Source organism: Neopsephotus bourkii, unplaced genomic scaffold (genome assembly GCF_033783945.1).
Source record: "Neopsephotus bourkii isolate Nb327-2 ecotype Australia unplaced genomic scaffold, CSIRO-AGI_Nbou_v1 NB_1067, whole genome shotgun sequence".
NCBI classification, from domain to species: Eukaryota; Metazoa; Chordata; class Aves; order Psittaciformes; family Psittacidae; genus Neopsephotus; species Neopsephotus bourkii.
Genome location: NW_026901555.1, coordinates 1,784,618 through 1,802,660, shown reverse-complemented (window position 1 = coordinate 1,802,660; position 18,043 = coordinate 1,784,618). Strand labels below are relative to the sequence as shown.

Here is an 18,043-nt window from a genome sequence, read left to right as displayed (position 1 = left end):
GTGCTTCCTTTCCTATATCTCTGCTCTGATGTCAACTGTGCTAAGGTATCTAGCGTTTGTGTTACAAATCTCTCCAGAGCTCCAGATCTTACTTCTCGTTACAGAAATACTGCTAGGTTCTATTACATTGATCTTCACCTGTTATATGCATTCTTATTTTCTTTTTTTTTTTAATTTATGATCTTCACTTGTTTCTCATTCTTTTCCATATTACTGATTCATCCTTTTGTTTGATTTATTTCTTAAATTTGTATTGTTCTTCTAACACCAAATTTGAGATTAGGAGTTGAATAATATGCTTGTAGTTAGTTTCAACTGTCAGGCAGATAGGGAAACATTTGTTTACCATACCATTAGTTATACACTAACTATTATGGTATGAGCAGAAGTATAATATGGGAGTATCTCAGTACTTTAGGTGTGTTATCCCTTCCATTTTCAGAAAATCATGTTACCCAGAAGGATACTTGTCTTGTAAACCTGTTTGTTCTTAAATCCCTGCCAACATTTTGGTAGCTACGAACCTGTGTTTTGGAAGAATGGTGAATAAAACACTATATCAGCATGTAAATAAGCCACAGGAAATACTTTGTCGCTCTAATCACCCTGGGAAAATTCATAATGGAAAAGAAACACTTGTTCACATTTAAGTTCCATAATTATCCTAGAAACAGAACAGTAGCAAGCTACCTAAAAAAAATCTGTTTGAGTGCTCAATAAACACACAAAGTCTAGCCAGCCGGTACATGAATCTTTGGCTTTATGGGTCAGACAGGACTTAACCCATAATGTAGAGGGTGTGTTTCTGTGTTTTGTTATAATAATGCACACTGACAAGGCCAGAGTGCTAATGCTTTATAGTAGGGTATGCAGTATACCTCCGTTAATGGCCTGCTATTAATGTTCTGCTGATACTGTAGCAGGGAATGGCTAGTGCCCATTAATATCTTACAGCCATGGAGCAATAAAATTGTATTAATAAAACCCCTAATGTCTTAATCTTTTTCTGTTGTTGTTGCTTTTGTTACCAAACTGCACTCCATGTTTTCTTTCTAAGGCATTTAAAATTCATGCTCTTGAAATGAGATCCCCTCATTACTCACCACGTGGTTTTCCAGGCCAGAGAGGTTTTACTGTTTAATTGATACATATATAATGTTGTATCTGTATTAACAGTCTTTCTAGTTTTACTGAAGCATATTAGTCCATTTAAAAGCTGATTCTCTAGTTATTCCAAAGCATCCATTTAATGAGTGAGCAAATTCTTACAGAACAGAGTTCAAAAATATATTTGTAATCTACTTCCCATTTGCAAGGAATTTTACCAAAGTCAGTGGTACTTTCCTTCAGATTGGTATGATGAAGAGGAGAATCCAGCGTATATGATGTTTAATTGATCCTGAATGCTACACCTGTAATAATATATAGGTGCTGATAAAAAGGATTGCTCTGAAGCATTATGTCATGACTGTAATTTATAAACATAATCTAGACCTCCCCTATTTTTAGTCTTCAAAAATTATAATGTTTTATTTTGGGATTGTTTCCAGGAGATTTAAGGCCTGTTTCTATGCCTACTGAGTACAGTTGGATAGGGGAGTCAAAAGAACAAAACATGTACAAGAGGGGAAGCAGAGGTGAGTATTTTTTTCTTTTTTCCTCTCCTGTTCTTCAAGGGTTTTTTTCTTTGTTACCTAAGAAGCACGAAGATATCATTACAGGAACCCAGTCTGTTTTTCTTGAGTACTACAGAGAACATAAAAGAACCTGTTTAGTATCTGGGTTTTTGTGTTTCTGCTAATTAAAGTTTGTATTAGTAGAAGGCATTTACTCTGTCTAATTATAGTATAAAAAAAGATAAACATCAAGGGGAAAAAAAAACTTATAAAATTCAGATATATGTTAATAGCAATCAGTTCTTAATCTTCACAGTTCTAGAAAACAGTAAATGATGTTATAGATGTTATGTCCTTTGAGACCAGTTTCAATTAGTATGAATGAGTATTTGAAACAAGACTCTGCAATTGTACTGTCAGTGTTCAGACCAGCAGTCCTAATTGAATAAGTTTCTGTTGATTCCAGTGGGAATTATGAACTTTGCAAGAAGCATGGTGATAGAAAAGTTCTTTTTTTCCTTTTTCATTATTCTCTTTTTGTTTCCTCTTACTAATGTTTCTTTTTTCTTTTCTTTCCTCCAACAACTGACTCTGAGAATTCACTCCTGCGGTATCTGAGTGATGACAAGATACTGGTTATCCAAGAAGAGCCTTTGACACAAAAAGACAACAAAAGGGACACAGGTCGTAGATCAAGAAAAAAGGGCAAACCCACAAGCAGTACAAATTACCCTATTAGTCCATCTGTATTGGCATCTACTATTAATATTAGGCTTGAACCTGGACAGCAGGATGTCTTAAATTTCTCACTGGCAGAAAACAATACAGTTCCACTTTATCACGTAAGTACATAAAAATTTTGCATAGATTACCTGGATCACAAAGTCACAGAAAAGGATTTCAGATCCAGAGAGAAAAGCAGTAGTTCGTTTTTTAGGATGAATGAGAAAATTATGCAAGTCTGCAGAAAACTGAACAGTATTTCATAAGATGGTAGATGAATCAACTGGCTTTAGGTGATTTCTGGAAGAGAGATGATTGTCTGTTGACTCACCTGTCTTCCGAAGAAAGGGATATGAGTCATATGGGGTAAGATGTTAATTGCACCCTTTAAATAATGACAGTTATTGGTTAAGTTCCCAGTCTTATTGTCAATTTATTTCTCATCATCAGTAGTAACAGAAGTTTCAATAGGAATATTATTTTATCTTAAATGTCTGCAGCAAATACACAGTTTTATATTTTTTTTTCAACTGTAAGTCACAGTCACTAGGAGCAGTTCTTCATTCTGTGGCTTGCGTTGCACATTAATACGAATGCAACTATTTGAAACAGGCAAGATAAATTAGTAATATGATATTGTAGGATAGCACAATAAATATAAAACTAATGATATAATACATCAAATGTAAAGGGTCTGAAGGAAATACAGGAAACCGGAAAAAAGGAGATAACGTTAGCTGTAGTGGCTGGTCTACCCAAGAAGTCAGTGCAGTACCTTTCATAAACTCTACTATAATGTGTAGTAATTACAGAGGTGGACACATGTAAAATGACTATTCATTGACTGAGAGAGTGGTATAAATTCTTTTATCACCATACATGTTTTGAACACTAGAGACAGACCTTTGCAGTCCTTCAGGAGATAGACATAGGAATCGGAATATCTCAGGCACTTAGTCAACTGCCTTATAAATATACAAAAGGAACTGAGTCAACAAATATACAAGAGTTGCTGACACAGGTTTTGTGGGTTCTTGCCAGTACAGAATCATTCATATTCGCATCTGTCCAACTTTGAATACTGAAAGAATTCTGAAAAGAGAAGCAAAACACTGTTTGGCATATCTGTCCTGAAAGATATATACCCAGAATGAAAATGTTACATATCAAAGAATATTTAATGGCTTTTTGGTAACAAAAAGGAAGATAAAAATAACAGATAGTTGTGTTCCTGAATTAAAATTTAGGTTTTAAGTAGATCATCTCATATATAAAGGTGTTACTGAGACTTTAATAAGCACATTAATATATTTATTTATTTGGATAATGAGATTTTATTTTTATCAAGAATTCAGTCTACAGCAAGATTAAGGTTAATAAAAAGAAGATACTTCTAAACTTCAGCAAACCAAGTCACTATAAACCAACTTCTGTTACTTTCATATTAAAAATAAATAAGAAGAATAACTTGTCTGAGGTCAGCTTACCTTTCCCTTGCTCTTCTTCTCTGTATTTTGTCTTTTCTCAGCTGCCTGGAGCTATCAGTACTATCAGATGACAAAACTGGTTTACTTTTTTTGGTTGGGTGGGTTTTTTATGGCAGTCAGAACTGCAGAACTGTTATAATCAAATTTCCATTATTTCCTCTACACTTAATACATGCCCAGAACAACTTTGGGATAGAGATAAAAATTTAAGCCTGCCTAAACGCTTTGAAAAATGTAGATGATAATGCTAAACAGGATCTTAGCCATCTTTAGTAAAGGGAAGGTGATTGATAGTCTCTTTTAAGCCAACAAGAATAGCATGATGGAAGGAGGAACTGAGATACACAGCATCACTTAGCCATTGCTTTATTTTCTAAGCACTTACATAAATACATACACACACAAAAAAAAGGCACTCACTTAACAGTAGTTTAAATTACCAGACACAGACATAAGAAGTTTTACAAAATGGGTAATTGCATAGATTCACCACTAGATTAATGCTTTGGAAAGAATGTTGATTTGGAACCTAAAATTAAACAATTAGGCTGATTTCATAAGTTGCTGTGAGGATGCAGAGTTACTATATAAAATGGATATTTAGGTAATGCAACATTGGCAGTATGCCCAGGATATAAAATGATGCATAAAGCTATGTTGCAGTAAAATATCACTGTCAAGAAACACTGCCCCTTTCAGGATATATTTATAATGCTAATTTAATTGATACGCAATTCTGTGACTCATGTCACAGAATTTGAGGAAGAGTCAATTACAATTAACAAGGCTATTATGGTTAATTATTAATCAATAAAGTATTTCTTAGAACAGGACTTCAGATGTTTACTATGCTTCACTTCTAAAGAGACATTGTTTACCAGATTAAGCTAAACAATGAGGTATATGTCAACACCACAAAAGTATATCCATTACAGACTGTTGAAATGCACTGTTGGACTAGACTCTGGGCTTACTAGAAAAGAATTAAAATGTGGATGTGTTTTTATTTTATACTGACAAGAGGTCATTCTGAAGAATATTAGCTCATCAAGTTCATACTCCAGACCCAGTCTGAAAATCCAGATAGTGTTCAACTGTGTGGTTTTACTGCCTTAGATCTGCACTAGTTTCTGAAACTCTGAAATTGAATTTGCTGGTTCCTACATTAAATTCTCAAATAAGATAATAATCTCTTTTCTGGTTTTACTTGGCAATAAATGTTCTGGGCCTATTATCTACTAAGTAATTGGATATTTTGTTTTGTAGTGTCATATATTAAGAAATTGGATTATAAACTATTGAATATTCTAATTTTTTTTTGTGAATTAGAATTCAGTATGTAGAAGGGACTTAGTTTTTAATTAATTTTAAGATAGATTTTTTTTCATTGCAATATTCCCTATGCAGTATAACAGAAATAACGACTGCTTCAAGGTAGTCATTGAGAATATTATGGCAGGAGTCCCTTTTTTTAAAAAAGGTAACTTGAAGCATTATAGTAGTTCAGGGCTAGTCATTGTTTCACAGCATTTGCTTAATTTGCTTTTTATTTTCTTCCTGCTGACCCCAGGAAGTTGGTAATGCATGCCTTTTAGCACAAAGTGATGTAAATGCTATTTAACTGTTCTTGGAGCTGCAGAAGTCAGCATGACAAACGACATAAAATTTAATGGCACATGCTGAGAACTAAAATGTGTCCAAAACCAGTGCAGATCTGTATTTTTCTGTAATGCTGCATGCTGGGATGGTCTGGATGGTCCAGATGTTCCAGATGCCTCTTTTGGTGATAGGCAGCCTGAGTGCTATAACAACTAAGCCTGTGAGAATCATATGTATTCAGCTCCATGCAACTGAAGGAGGAGTCTTTTACTGCCAATTTTGTAGGAAGGAAAAGTCCTCATATTTTATTTCTTCTTTCATGGTCCTGCAGGGAGAAACAAACCTGCACTGTCAAGGATGAGAATTACTTTCTTCACAGTTTTATTTCCTTTCTGAATTGCTGAATAAATTCTACCTTTGCTTTTAATTTAAGTCTCTTTAATATTGAAAACTTCTTTCCCTACCTTGTTGAGAAATCACTATGAGAATGATTATATTGAATCTAGCTGCTCAGAGAAGCTAATATAAGTCTATCTAGCTTCTGTAGCTTCACACTGATTCTGTCCAGTTGTATTGATTTTAAAATAAGATTTTGCATATGTGCTGTACTATAACTGTGCACATGAAGGCTTGAGCTGACAAGTATCTAGGATCCTTCAGCAGCAATGTTCAATAACGTATTTCTTTACAGTTCTGTTCAGAGATGATTCTCTAAAGTATACTCTTCAATGATCTATAAACAGTTCAAAAGGGAAAAAGCATTTTACAGTATGAAGGAAAATAAAGGGAAATAAAATGTTAAAAAATATTCTTTTTTATTAATACTGTCATTGGCCTGTAGATTTCCACATTCATTCAGTAATTCTGAACTTTACAATCAACCTGAATCCAGGAAAAAAGGCCTAAAACAGTGTTAGTCTAGAACTATGGTTGTCCTTTATTTGTCTTAAAAAAACACCTACTTGCAATAAGAAGAAGCAAGAAGGCAGTTGGATCTGCGTTAGGATTTAGTGCTGAGCAACTAATTCCACAAAGGAAGCTCTGTCATGCTGAAAAGTTTTGCCTTTGATCCCCACTCCACTAATGAAGAGAAATCACCATTCAGTCTGAACTTCTGGTAGCCTTTATACCCTGTGCATAATGAAAAATGAAAACCATGTATGGATTCTCTATGTTAGACCAAATTTAGGTCATGGATCTGCACAACACAAACCAGCTTTGTTTCAGATAGACCTTTTCAGATAAAGAAGGAATTTAGTAAAATGGTTGAGCTTACTCCTGAAATAATATACTGCCTTTCAACCCAGCATAATGTGTGCACCTCTCTCTGTAGAGCATTTGTGAAGCTCAGCTGAGGTATGAGCATTCGTTAATAAATATTAGCCATAACTGATACTATTACTCCCATAATCTCAACATATATAATCCAGAGGAATGATAATATGCAAACTCGTAAGACAAATACCACCTCCCACTGTTGCTGACAAAAGCTGTTGTACTTTGAAGACTCTCCTCTGAGTTTTTCTCCCTCACTAGTTCAAGTATTGGTTCCTGCCCTTCACCTCTTCTCAACAGCCTTCCTATATGTCTCACCAAGAGAATGAGGAGGGGGCTTTGGAGGATGAAGGAAAGCATTGCACGACAGAAAAGTTCCAGTCCTGTATAGGACAGGTCACAAGCAGCCTGTCCCTAGAGGAATGGAGAAAGTGAGAAAAAGGAAGGGGAAAGAACTGACTCTTTTTCCCTGGCCTGTGTAACTTCTTGAACTACACTACATCCTTTCAACTTCAAGGCTGGTCCCCTTTTTCCACTTCCCTTCCCTTTCCTGTGGAGTCTTGTGCAGCAAAATCACTGCTGAATACTGGGCTGCATGTCAGATGATCTGATCTTCTCAGCAAGAAAATGTTTGTGCTTTGACAGTGGAAAGTTGCAGATAGAAATACATTCCGTCTCTACCAGCATAATTTCATGTGATTGGATTTCCAGCTGTATCAGGAAGAACTGCATTATGCTTTTCATTTCAAATCTGTGAAACTTCATCATACTTTTTATTAAATGGCACTATATTCTACCTTGACATTTTCCTGTGATAAAATAAAATTCTCTAAACCTTAGTGGATAATCCAAGTGAATGTCCACTTTAGTCCCTCTACATCATGTATAAAATGAAGATTCCTAGTATGCAACATGGAATGATTGCTCATTCCTTAAAATTCCATATATAACTATATATATGGATATATTTGGTTTATTTCAACAAAATCGTACCTGGTGTCTGCTCCAAAAAAACATAAGAGTTTGAGAGAACACAAATATATTTACACGTGAATACACTGATTTTCTTTGACAAAGAAAGCCTCACTCATTTTTTAAGAATGCAGGATTTATTCTTAGTTTTTGAAGAAAGGAACTTTTGTGCTGGGTTTGGGGTTTGGTTTGGGGTTTGGGTTTTTTTAATGGTGTGTTGATATTTTGTTTTCTTTATTTTCTTGTATCTTTGCTGTTCAGATAAAAATCTATCTTTTGTTTCCCTTAAATTAAAAGAGTGGATTGATGAGGATAAAGGTAGGCTTTGGTCAACACAGAACACAGTTTATCCATTGTTGTGATTTGTCCTTTTGGACTATTTTTTGCTTTAACACATAAGATAAATTTTGTTACCCAGAGGACACTCCTCCTTTATCCATTCTTTCAGAATACTTTTTTAACATCAAATATAATCTGGGATAGCTTCTCTTTGGGATGTAACAGTTTTCCAAAAATGGAATTTCGATTAGTTAAGAAAATTGTTGCTTAACCTGCTACCTATTGTGTGCTGATATAATGTTCATAATGCACCACATAATTAAACATTCTGAGTGGGTATTTTCTTCTGTCTTCAGTTAATTTTCTCATCTGTCATTTTGTGGGTTTCTTCAGCCTAAAAATTTAGTACCTCTGAATTGTACATAGATACAGATTGCATGAGATTATTTCCTGTCTCTATTATCTCACCTCTCAAAGACAGCAAGTGGAAGAAAAACCTCAAATGCTGCTTTCATTTGTAGCTGAGCATAATTGTTTCACAAGTGTATTCAATAGGTTAAGCATCAGCTCACTGAGCTGGAGAGATCAGTAAAGCCCCTGGCAACAAGGTTATTCTTTGATTTTGAAACAAACATAATGTAAAGTGATGCTTAGGATAATGAGCATGTGAGTTAAGGAAGCAGAAGAAGAAATAATTTTTTGTATGGAATTCAGTATCTCAGTATAGAAGAAGGACAGTATTCATCAGAATGGTGAAAACCTTTTTCCCATCTGAATAAAGGACACATCTAGGTAGAATTGAATACATTACATTTGATCACTGAGATTAGTAACACTCACTGTCAGACTGTTCTAGTCTCATTCCCAGCTACTCCAGTCATTTCCACTAGTAAACTACAACAGTGGCTTTTTAATGTTTTCACACTACCTCTGCAATTCAGGGTTCTTTTGTTTTCTGATTTATGTGTTTTCTTTACTTTTTAAGAGGAAATATTTATTTGCATTATGAAATCTTGATTCTAGGAAACAATTTTTTTGTTGTCAGTTATTTGTAGAAATTTCAGGCAAATAGAAGTTTCTACAGGATTTGCTTTGGGAGAGGACCATCAGATCTCCCTGTTAGACTTCACAGGCCTTATTGTCCTTTCATTTCTACTTGCTCAAGTCAGAAGTAGATCCACTAAAATCCCTAGAGCTACATAAATGTGCAGCTGACTAAAGAACGCTGATAGGTGCCAGTGACCTGAATTTCACAGAATTTGTGAATTTATAGTCTGTGACAGCACGACAAGACTTGTGCCTCCTGAGTCTCCCACATGTCTACTAGTCATGAAAGTGGCCTTTTAGTAAGATGAAGTAAAATTCTAGTTTGGGAACAAATCAACTGCTGAAATATAAGGTTGCTGAAATTGTAGATAGGAGTCTACCACATGTAAGTAATTGTCAGTGTTCTATCTGTGCAGTTACATAAGTTACACACTATTAATTATAGCTAAGTTCTCTTATTTGAATGTAACCATCTTTGATACTTGTATTTGCTAGAATATTTGAAGAATACCAGAAGTAAAAGGCTAGTAGTTAATGTAGCAACAAAAGAAAATAAAAAGTTACTTGTAAAATTTGTAGCATCCAAATATTGCAGAAGGTAAGAGACAGGAAAGGCTATGTAAGTGAAAATGTTTAATTGCATGCCATTTATCTTGTATTGAAAACACATTTTGCCATGACATATTCTCTGCCTTGAGTGTGGGTTAACTGTGCCAGTTAAAATGCAAACATGTCACAGAATGTGCCGGCTGCAAGATCAGAGGAGTGCTTGCCATTCTTTAATTTTTAGCCCTATAATCATTATGAAACATGTACTGATTTAGTGATGCACTTTTGACTTTATATAGGCTGTCAGTAACTTCATATGCTTGATAGTTTGGAAATAAATCTTTGCCATTAATAATCCTACTGTCTGTTCACGATGTTCCCGTGGGAGGCTGATTTCATTTGGATATGACAAATGGTTTGGATAACAGGAATGGTGAAGAGAAAAGAAAAAGAGTCATGTAGATCTACATGGTCATGCTGTAGGGAAGATGTCTGCTGGATCTTAACTTAGATAACTATCTTATTAGATGCAAGCAGGTGACAAACAAGACTCTTGATGTATTTTCATATTACTGTGGTATCATTTGCATCCCTTGCAAGCCTATTAGTTAATATATATAATATACAAATATTATATATATTATATACCAGGATAACTTGATCACTTAAGGTGTTTTTGCCTTCTTCAAGTGATGAATCTTCTATTAGCTATAGTAGAAATAGCAAGGTAAAAGATGAGAAACAATTCTGTATACAGATACACCAAAGAAATATGGGAAGGAGTGGCAAAACACATACTTGTGCCCTGAAGATTTTAAAGTCTTCTTAGAAAAGCCTGCTGTTAGAATATATCTGCGTTACAGCCCATGTGGTTACACAAACTCAGCAGACTTCCTGTCTTTTAAATGTGCAGCATGCATTTCAGTTTTGTAGCTGTTCTCTGAAGTCACATGTGATTAAGTACCTTACTCTATGCCTAAAGTGGTGATATTAAAACACAAATATTATACCTACAAAAAATAATCTGTTTCATGCTTGGTTGGTCAGAAAACATATAATCAAAGATTTTTCAAGTACAGATTTCTACATTTATAAACAAATACACATTCATTTTAAAGCATACTTTGAAATTTCAAGATGAGAAACCGGTTTTTTAGCTGTGGGAAACCTCCATCATAAAACTTGGTTTAAAGTAACAAAAACAGTCAGAAGATTTTATTTTTTTAATTGCTGTTACAGTTGAACCGTTCTTGAATCACTTGCTACTGCAAGACAAGTTCATTTCCAAACCTCAGAGGAATAACCAGTGTAGTAAATCAAGTTATATAAAGCTAGGTGAGAACAGTATTAAAGTTTTGGTGACAGTTTGTTCTTCTGAAATTCTATATACTATATTCTAATATTTGTCCTTTACATTTAAACTCCCTTTTAAATATGAATATTTTTGCAAACACTGACATTATGACAAATTTTTAGCTCTTATTTTAATGAGCTTCGATCACAATTATGCAGCAGCTGAATCTATATATGCAGATGCAAACTGCCTTAAGCTTGATCTTCACTCTGAAATAACATTTAGTTAGAAATTGAACTAAATTTTCCATTTCCTTTTCCTTAAAGTCACAGAATGACTACTGTGGTTTACTTCTGTGACTTCTCTCACTGCAGATACCACTACGTTGAGTGCACCAAGGAAGTATATATAGTCTTTAGTCGTGCTTAATGCTATTTGTTTTTCTTCTACAGAGAGCAGGAGACACAATCAGCGGAGATACTGAAAGGTAATTACTTCTGTTACTCTATATTTAAATACCTCCATAATGTATCTATGAATTACATTTACTTGTTTACTCCCAGAAATTAAGTTGCAATATTTGAGAAATAAACTGTCAGGATTTAGTGATATTGGCATTGATACTATTTAGTAAATGTCCTCATTTTCATTTACTAACATTAAATATAAATACAGGTTCCAAAAGTTGAAAATATATTTTAGATGTAAGTTTATTAAAGATTAGGAGGAGGAAAAAATTATACTACAACAGTGGGTTTGTCTCTCTTTCCTTTGCAGTTTATCTGATGAAGTATGTTCGTACTCTAGTTGCATGCAGTAAGTCATATTAAAAGAATAAATTTAAAATAGCAAATACTTGGGTATCACAGTACATAATAATTAAGTTTAATTGGAATCTGTTCATCTAGTTCATAGTTATTCTTTTTAACATTTTTTCATCCTCTATATGGCCTAAACCTATTTAAGAAGTTAAACCATGCACTGAATGTAAAATAAGTAATTAATTTAGAGTGCTTTCACCAATCTAAAGGATTTACAATTCACAATGATATTCTTCAATGATATAAGTACCACTAATTACAGCTGGAAGTCTGAGGCACAATAATACTTGCTGCTGATCATAAATACAAGCCACCTCCTGCCTGATCTTCCAGGAATGTCAGCATTTTTGCCTCTGTATATGTGTATTAAACATCATAGCTCATTTCAGAGACAGTTGTAATGGTAATTACAGTAATCAGTAAAAGAATTTACTGATGCTTACCAGTTGTAGGGTGCTGTGAGCATTTAAAACTGCATTCAACTAAATCGAACAGCACTGTTATCACAGGTGAAAGTGAGGTAAAGGTAGAGTTTGAAAGACTTTTTCTAGGTTAAAATGCTACTTCGTCTCATACAAGACAGGCTTGTCTCTCCATTGTCACCATTGTAGTAGTTCATTACCTTGTCATCCATCACCTCAGCTAAATGTAGGGTTTTATTTTTACAATTAATATAGTCCCACTTAGTTACAATTCAGAACCAAAGCAGCATATATCTTGTGTAAGGCAGGGCTTACATGGGGAAAAAGTGTGTCATTCTCAGTCTCTTTTTAAGTAACTGTTGGATTTCACCTTTTGCCCTTACTGCTCATGTCAGCGTTTTCAGAACTTGTTATTTTCTGTGAATCTTCTGCATTTGCTCTTTCCCCTTAATCTCCCAACTCCTTCATGCCAGGTGCTCTTACCCTATTCTTCCCTCACACTTGTTTCTCTCTACTTTTTGTCATTCCCTTTTCTCACTCTTCTTCATTCCAGGATGGCTGCTCCTTCCCTCAGGTCCTTCCTACCTGACTTTCTGCAACAGAAAGAAATCACATACCACTCCTAAAAAAGCCTCACCCCATTTTTGTCTTCCTTCTCCGCCACCCACAGTTTCTTGCAACCAGAAGAAGCAAATGAATTTTGCTCTTCACAAAACAAAGCATGCCTAATTATTCCAAGTGGATTGCACATGCTCAGTTTGGCAGGGACATTGCAATCCAGATGGAACATGCTTTGTGGACAGGACACAAGTCTCTACTGGACATCTGCTGAGAGATATTTTCCAGGGACATATGACTTGATGAAATTTTGGCAAACTTTCATAGCAAAGGGCTATTCTTCTATATTCTTCCATAGAACGACTGTCCCTTTCTTAATCCTGCTCCCAATCATTCTAAAATTCAGGTCCACAATCTTTTCAACATGTTGAGAAATATTTTAAAAGAGACAGAATTAGAGCTTCTTGTTCCTAAAAACCTTCTTCTAAGTAGTTCAAACAGCTTAAACCAAAATAAAACCCCTTCAGATATTTATCACATACAGTTAGGTTTTGGGGAGTGGGAGACAAACTATGTGGATTGAGTCACATTATTTGGATGAAATATCATTATCTTAATTAACTGTGCAATTGCCTACCGAGTTTCCATGATATGACTGCATCCTTTGTTTATGAAAAGAAAAAAAGCCAAAAGCCAGAAGAAAGATGTTTCTTGCATGTAGCAGACTGTACCTCAGGCTGCAGGGAGTACACACCAAAACCACTAGCAGCTATGTGAGAGATACAGAGCTACAGAATGTTACCATGAATATCTCACTTTTTAAACTCATAACATAAGTAGAATGTAAAGCAAGTCTAGCTTGTTCAGAACAAAAGCTGCATTGCAGCTCTGGTTTCCTCCCAACTATCCTGGCACATTTACATCACAGATTTGGCCCAGCACTATGCACAGGGCTGGACTTTCACCACCCACGCAGAACACCCGCACCCCTCATTATAAGATACTATCCATTTACACATTAAACTCTGCCCCTCTCTGACAGATAATGGAGAAAAATCTGAGCTACACTCTTAAGCAGTTCTGTGGCTAGAAAAGTAGGGCAGCCACAGGGAAGTTGTGACTTCACTTCTGAGCAGGTGTCATGAGTTAGGAAATTACACTCTGCAATTGGAGGTGGAATCACTAATGTGTGATTGTTCTGAGGTTTCAGGAAGGCAAGCTAACTTAAATGCTTCCTGAAGAAGCAACCAATTTGTTTTCCTTTTACCAGAAGCAGTTTACCCTGTTTATGATTGTTTTACAGAGGAGAAAGGGGTAATGGGCATCTATCACATAGTCACTGCTGCAGCTTTTTTTGCAGACATCTGTCTGCTTAGCGCAGTTCTCTGTGTTCTTCAAACTTCATTTTACTTAGGAGAATTTTCCTTCTAGTAATAGGAAACTTTGACATTTAGATTCTAGACACATGTGTGTAATGTAACCATCGTTACAGACACCTTGGGTTTGAAGACTTTACTCTGCTCAGCTAACCACGCAGGCCTGCAAAGGGAAGAGAAGGCAGAACGGAATTGTATCGTTCATGCATTGCACAACTGCTAGTTGAATAAACAGGTTTTATGAATATTTGCACTGAGTTTCCATGTGAAAATGCTGCTCAGGCTTTATTTTCATAACACATTCTGTCTTTGTAAATATGAATGCTTAAAAATTGTTCTAGTCATGTCCATGGAAATTATTTTATTGTGTTTAGTGCTGGAGAGGTCAGAAGAGATAAATACTTTGAAAATAACTTTCAGTCTTGACATTGTTTTGTCAACTTTGCATGTACAGACAACCCTATAGTGAAGTGACTGCGTAACAGTACAGATAACATCTGAGCTAGCTGGCTGTTACTTGAAGTATCAGCCTGTAGCATAGTTCGGAGCCAGTAGTTGAGCCATCATGGAACTGAGAAGGGATTTCAAATCTCACTACAAAATACTCAATAATTAATTTGCAGTGAGAATTGACTTGTTGTGTCAGGGATAGGTTACATAAGCTGTGGAGGTTTTAATAACCTCGCTATAAATCATGAATCCAGACAAGGTGATAAAAAATGCAGTCCTGTGACCAGGTAGATAAATGGAAATTGCTACGTATGTGCTCTTGTGAACCAGCTGTGAGGAAATTTCACATTGTATCTACAATACCTTTGTTCACAAATGTGTTGCCTAATATGCTGAATTTAGGGATTTTTTCTCAAGTTAATTATGATGCCCCTGACCCCGAACTGCAACCAAATAGCACTTGAAGTAGTTCAGAATGTGAGACATGAAGGCTGAAAGGAGCTTTACATGCCCCTTTCACCTATAAATTTACATCTCCCAAGCATCTGCCACATAAAAAAGGCAGGATTACAGGTGCCATTGTGTAATTGTTTATAGCTGCTGTGGAGCAGTAGAGCTGTCCCTCAGGCTCTCTGTGTTTTGAATCACTGTATGCTTGTAAGAAATGCAGGTGGCAGCAGGGTTTAACAGTGTGCTTTCAAGCACAGGCATCACTGCTGTCCATAGCCTTTAACCAACAGCTTTGAAATTATCTCCTGATCATCTGTGCTGTGTCCCTAAGCTCTTACGTTTATGTAACCTTATGAAACAGGAGCCATCCTACAGAGGACTAGCAAGAAAAGTTCTCAAAACAGTCTGTTTACAGCCTGTGCAGCAACTTGAACGATCACATAAGTCTCCAGTCAGAATGCTCAGAGTGTGTTGCAATATGACAGAACGTGAAATGCACTACCAGTAATTTATACCCAGGTATATCTGTTCCAGGAGTAAATTCTGGCTAATAGTGTTCTTTTTACCTACTGGAAACTTTCCTAGATTTAAAAAAAAAAAAAAAAAAAAAACACACACAAAAACCAACAAACCAAAATAGTCAAAAAATAAGTTTGGATTGCTTTGTTTGGTCAAATAAATGCAAGTCAAAGAAATTATTACATCCAAAATTGTTTAATCGATGGTAAATACCTATTTGCAGTTTATTATAACTAGAATCACTTTATATTACTTCTAGTTTATAATCCTATCCATTACTGCCAGAATATATTGATTGTAACTATTACAGATACAAATGATGAGGTAAAAAGTAAGTAACACTCGAAAGAACTATTGCTGTTTCTAGACTGTATTCATTCATAGGGATTTATTATCCATATCCTGTCACCTGTGGAGAGGCCAACCAATAGCAATGTAATACGATACATCAGTTTGTTCTGAGACAGTTATAACTTTCATTCAGTGATGGATTCAGTGATCCTATAGGTAATAGAAAGAGAACTGGGAAGTTATAATTACGAGCACTGCTACTGTGTAAGAGCCATTTAATTTTCTTTATGATCATTGCTTATGTGATCAAGGGATGCTTAATTTGAACGAATCTGGTTGAAATCAGTCCTTGCTTTTGGTAGATATTCTATATATTTTACAAGCTAAGACACTATCCCTTACTAGAGTTTATGGGACAATTAAAGATGTGTTGTTATCTTTTTATGGCAGAAACTGAAAACACATTCCTCGAAAGGAAAAGAGGAATGGGTGTCAACATGGAGGTGGTATTCACAGTTGCACTTGCTTAGTGATGACTTGTTTCGTGAAGCAATAGCAAGTCACTTCTGTTCATTATAAAAAGAGGTTTTGCATGAAAGAAGGTGCAGGTTACTCAGCATTCTGGTGCTGCTCTTAAACAGATATAACTGCTCTGAAAGCAAATGTGCTGAAATGTGTGCAGCTATGCTGTTAATTTCACATATTCATTCTTTGGTAGGTGACAATTCCCACCATTCATGAGAAATCTTTTACTGAGTATGTTTTTGCATTCTGATTCTTCTAGCTTTTATCAAACACATTAAAGTGGTATATGGTACTTCTGCAATTCCCATATTTCTAGGTTTTTCCATTCTACTTTGTTTTCTTGAGATTTATTATTACAGTTTTCTAATCATGCAACACTGTTCCTCATTTGAAATCCTGATTACAAATCTTATCAGTACACTTGCACTTCATTTGCATGTGCTTTAAAATGGGATTTGGGATTTACCACACCTACTGGAGTCCTTTACATTCTCAGTGTTTGTTTCCACTTAGGTCAAATTCGCATCCTCTTTTTAGCTCAATCTTGTTAACCTTTCTACTTCTATGTTCAGAAGCATCATTCAGTTTGAATACTGAGTCCATCCTGAGATCAGATTTAGACTGTATTTAACCTTGATCTGTGTTTTCTTCTTAGTACCTGCATTTCTCTAATTCTTCTTCCCTTTTTATATTTATTTTTGTTTGCTTACAAACATAATTTAATCAGAGTTCTGAAGACTGAATAAGAGGGAGGCAACCTTTTTATCCATAGAAATTCCAGTATATGCCATGCAGCTAGACAGAGCATATCAACACTTACAATAGACATTGCTCAAGTCCTTTACACATCTGTCAAACAGGAATACCTCAGAAATCCGTTTGAGGAAAATTGTATGATAGAATAACTATTTTAGAATGAGCTTTATTACAAAATCAAATCCCTTTTAAAGTTACTTGCTTAGCATTTTCCCTTTTTATGTCATACTCTGCATTGAATGTTTCTGCAAACACCCTGAAATAATTGTTTGGTTTGTTACTGTTTGGTTCCGTGGAGGGGGGGGGGGAGGAGGGGGGTGTTAATTGGTATAAGTTATTCACAAGGGATGGCTCCTCCTTTCTCTAGATTCTGCCAGTTTCAAAACCAGTATTGCACAAGAGCAAGGAAACAAGTGCCTAGACATCATCAACTGTTTTAACTGATTTGAGATGTATCAGTCCAGGCCCTTATAACCATACTATGCGTATACTACCCCCACCCCCTCTCACTTTTTTTCCCTTTTACTTCTGTAACAACTCTTTTCCTAAAAGGAAAGGTGAAGAATAATTATGATGCAGAGTATCTCAACCAGAATAGACAGCATTCCAGGGTTCCCTCCTCTCTGAATTAATTGGGTCTGTCACTTTCACACAGATCGTTTACTTGTCTAAAGAGAAGATCAGTATTTCTTCTTCTGTGACCTGTAAATTTGAATACTTGAGGAATAATTAGACTTGGGGAGGAGTATTTGATACACATAAAATCTTTAAAAAAAGGAAAAACAAACACAAAACCAAGAACACCTCTTGCAGACAGTTGGAAACTATGCCCAAATAAGAAAAGTAAGCTCATGGTACATTAGAACACCCATTTCTGACCTTTCATAACACACCAACTTTTGAAGAGCTTTCGAAAGTTCAGTTGCAGACTTCTGCTATACCTTTACAACATAGTTGCTGGTGAAAGTCTGTGATTACTGTAAGGAGACACATTATTGTGTTTGCATGGAAGCAAATAAAACTTGACTAAGGAC

At 35.4% G+C, this 18,043-nt stretch overlaps 1 protein-coding gene across 4 annotated transcripts in view; it reads left to right on the top strand.

Annotated features, from left to right (window-relative positions):
- The window catches only part of LOC133216837 (connector enhancer of kinase suppressor of ras 2-like), a 194,898-nt gene that overhangs the window by 142,504 nt on the left and 34,351 nt on the right, over window positions 1–18,043 (top strand). For all 4 annotated transcript variants that reach the window (XR_009726729.1, XM_061361887.1, XM_061361886.1 and 1 more), the window contains exons 12-14: window positions 1,551–1,637; window positions 2,205–2,458; window positions 11,294–11,328. Coding sequence is in view for 3 of the 4 variants with exons in the window: in XM_061361887.1 (XP_061217871.1) it covers window positions 1,551–1,637; window positions 2,205–2,458; window positions 11,294–11,328 (376 nt within the window). In the remaining variant the exon portion in view is untranslated. The remainder of the gene's footprint in view (window positions 1–1,550; window positions 1,638–2,204; window positions 2,459–11,293; window positions 11,329–18,043) is intronic.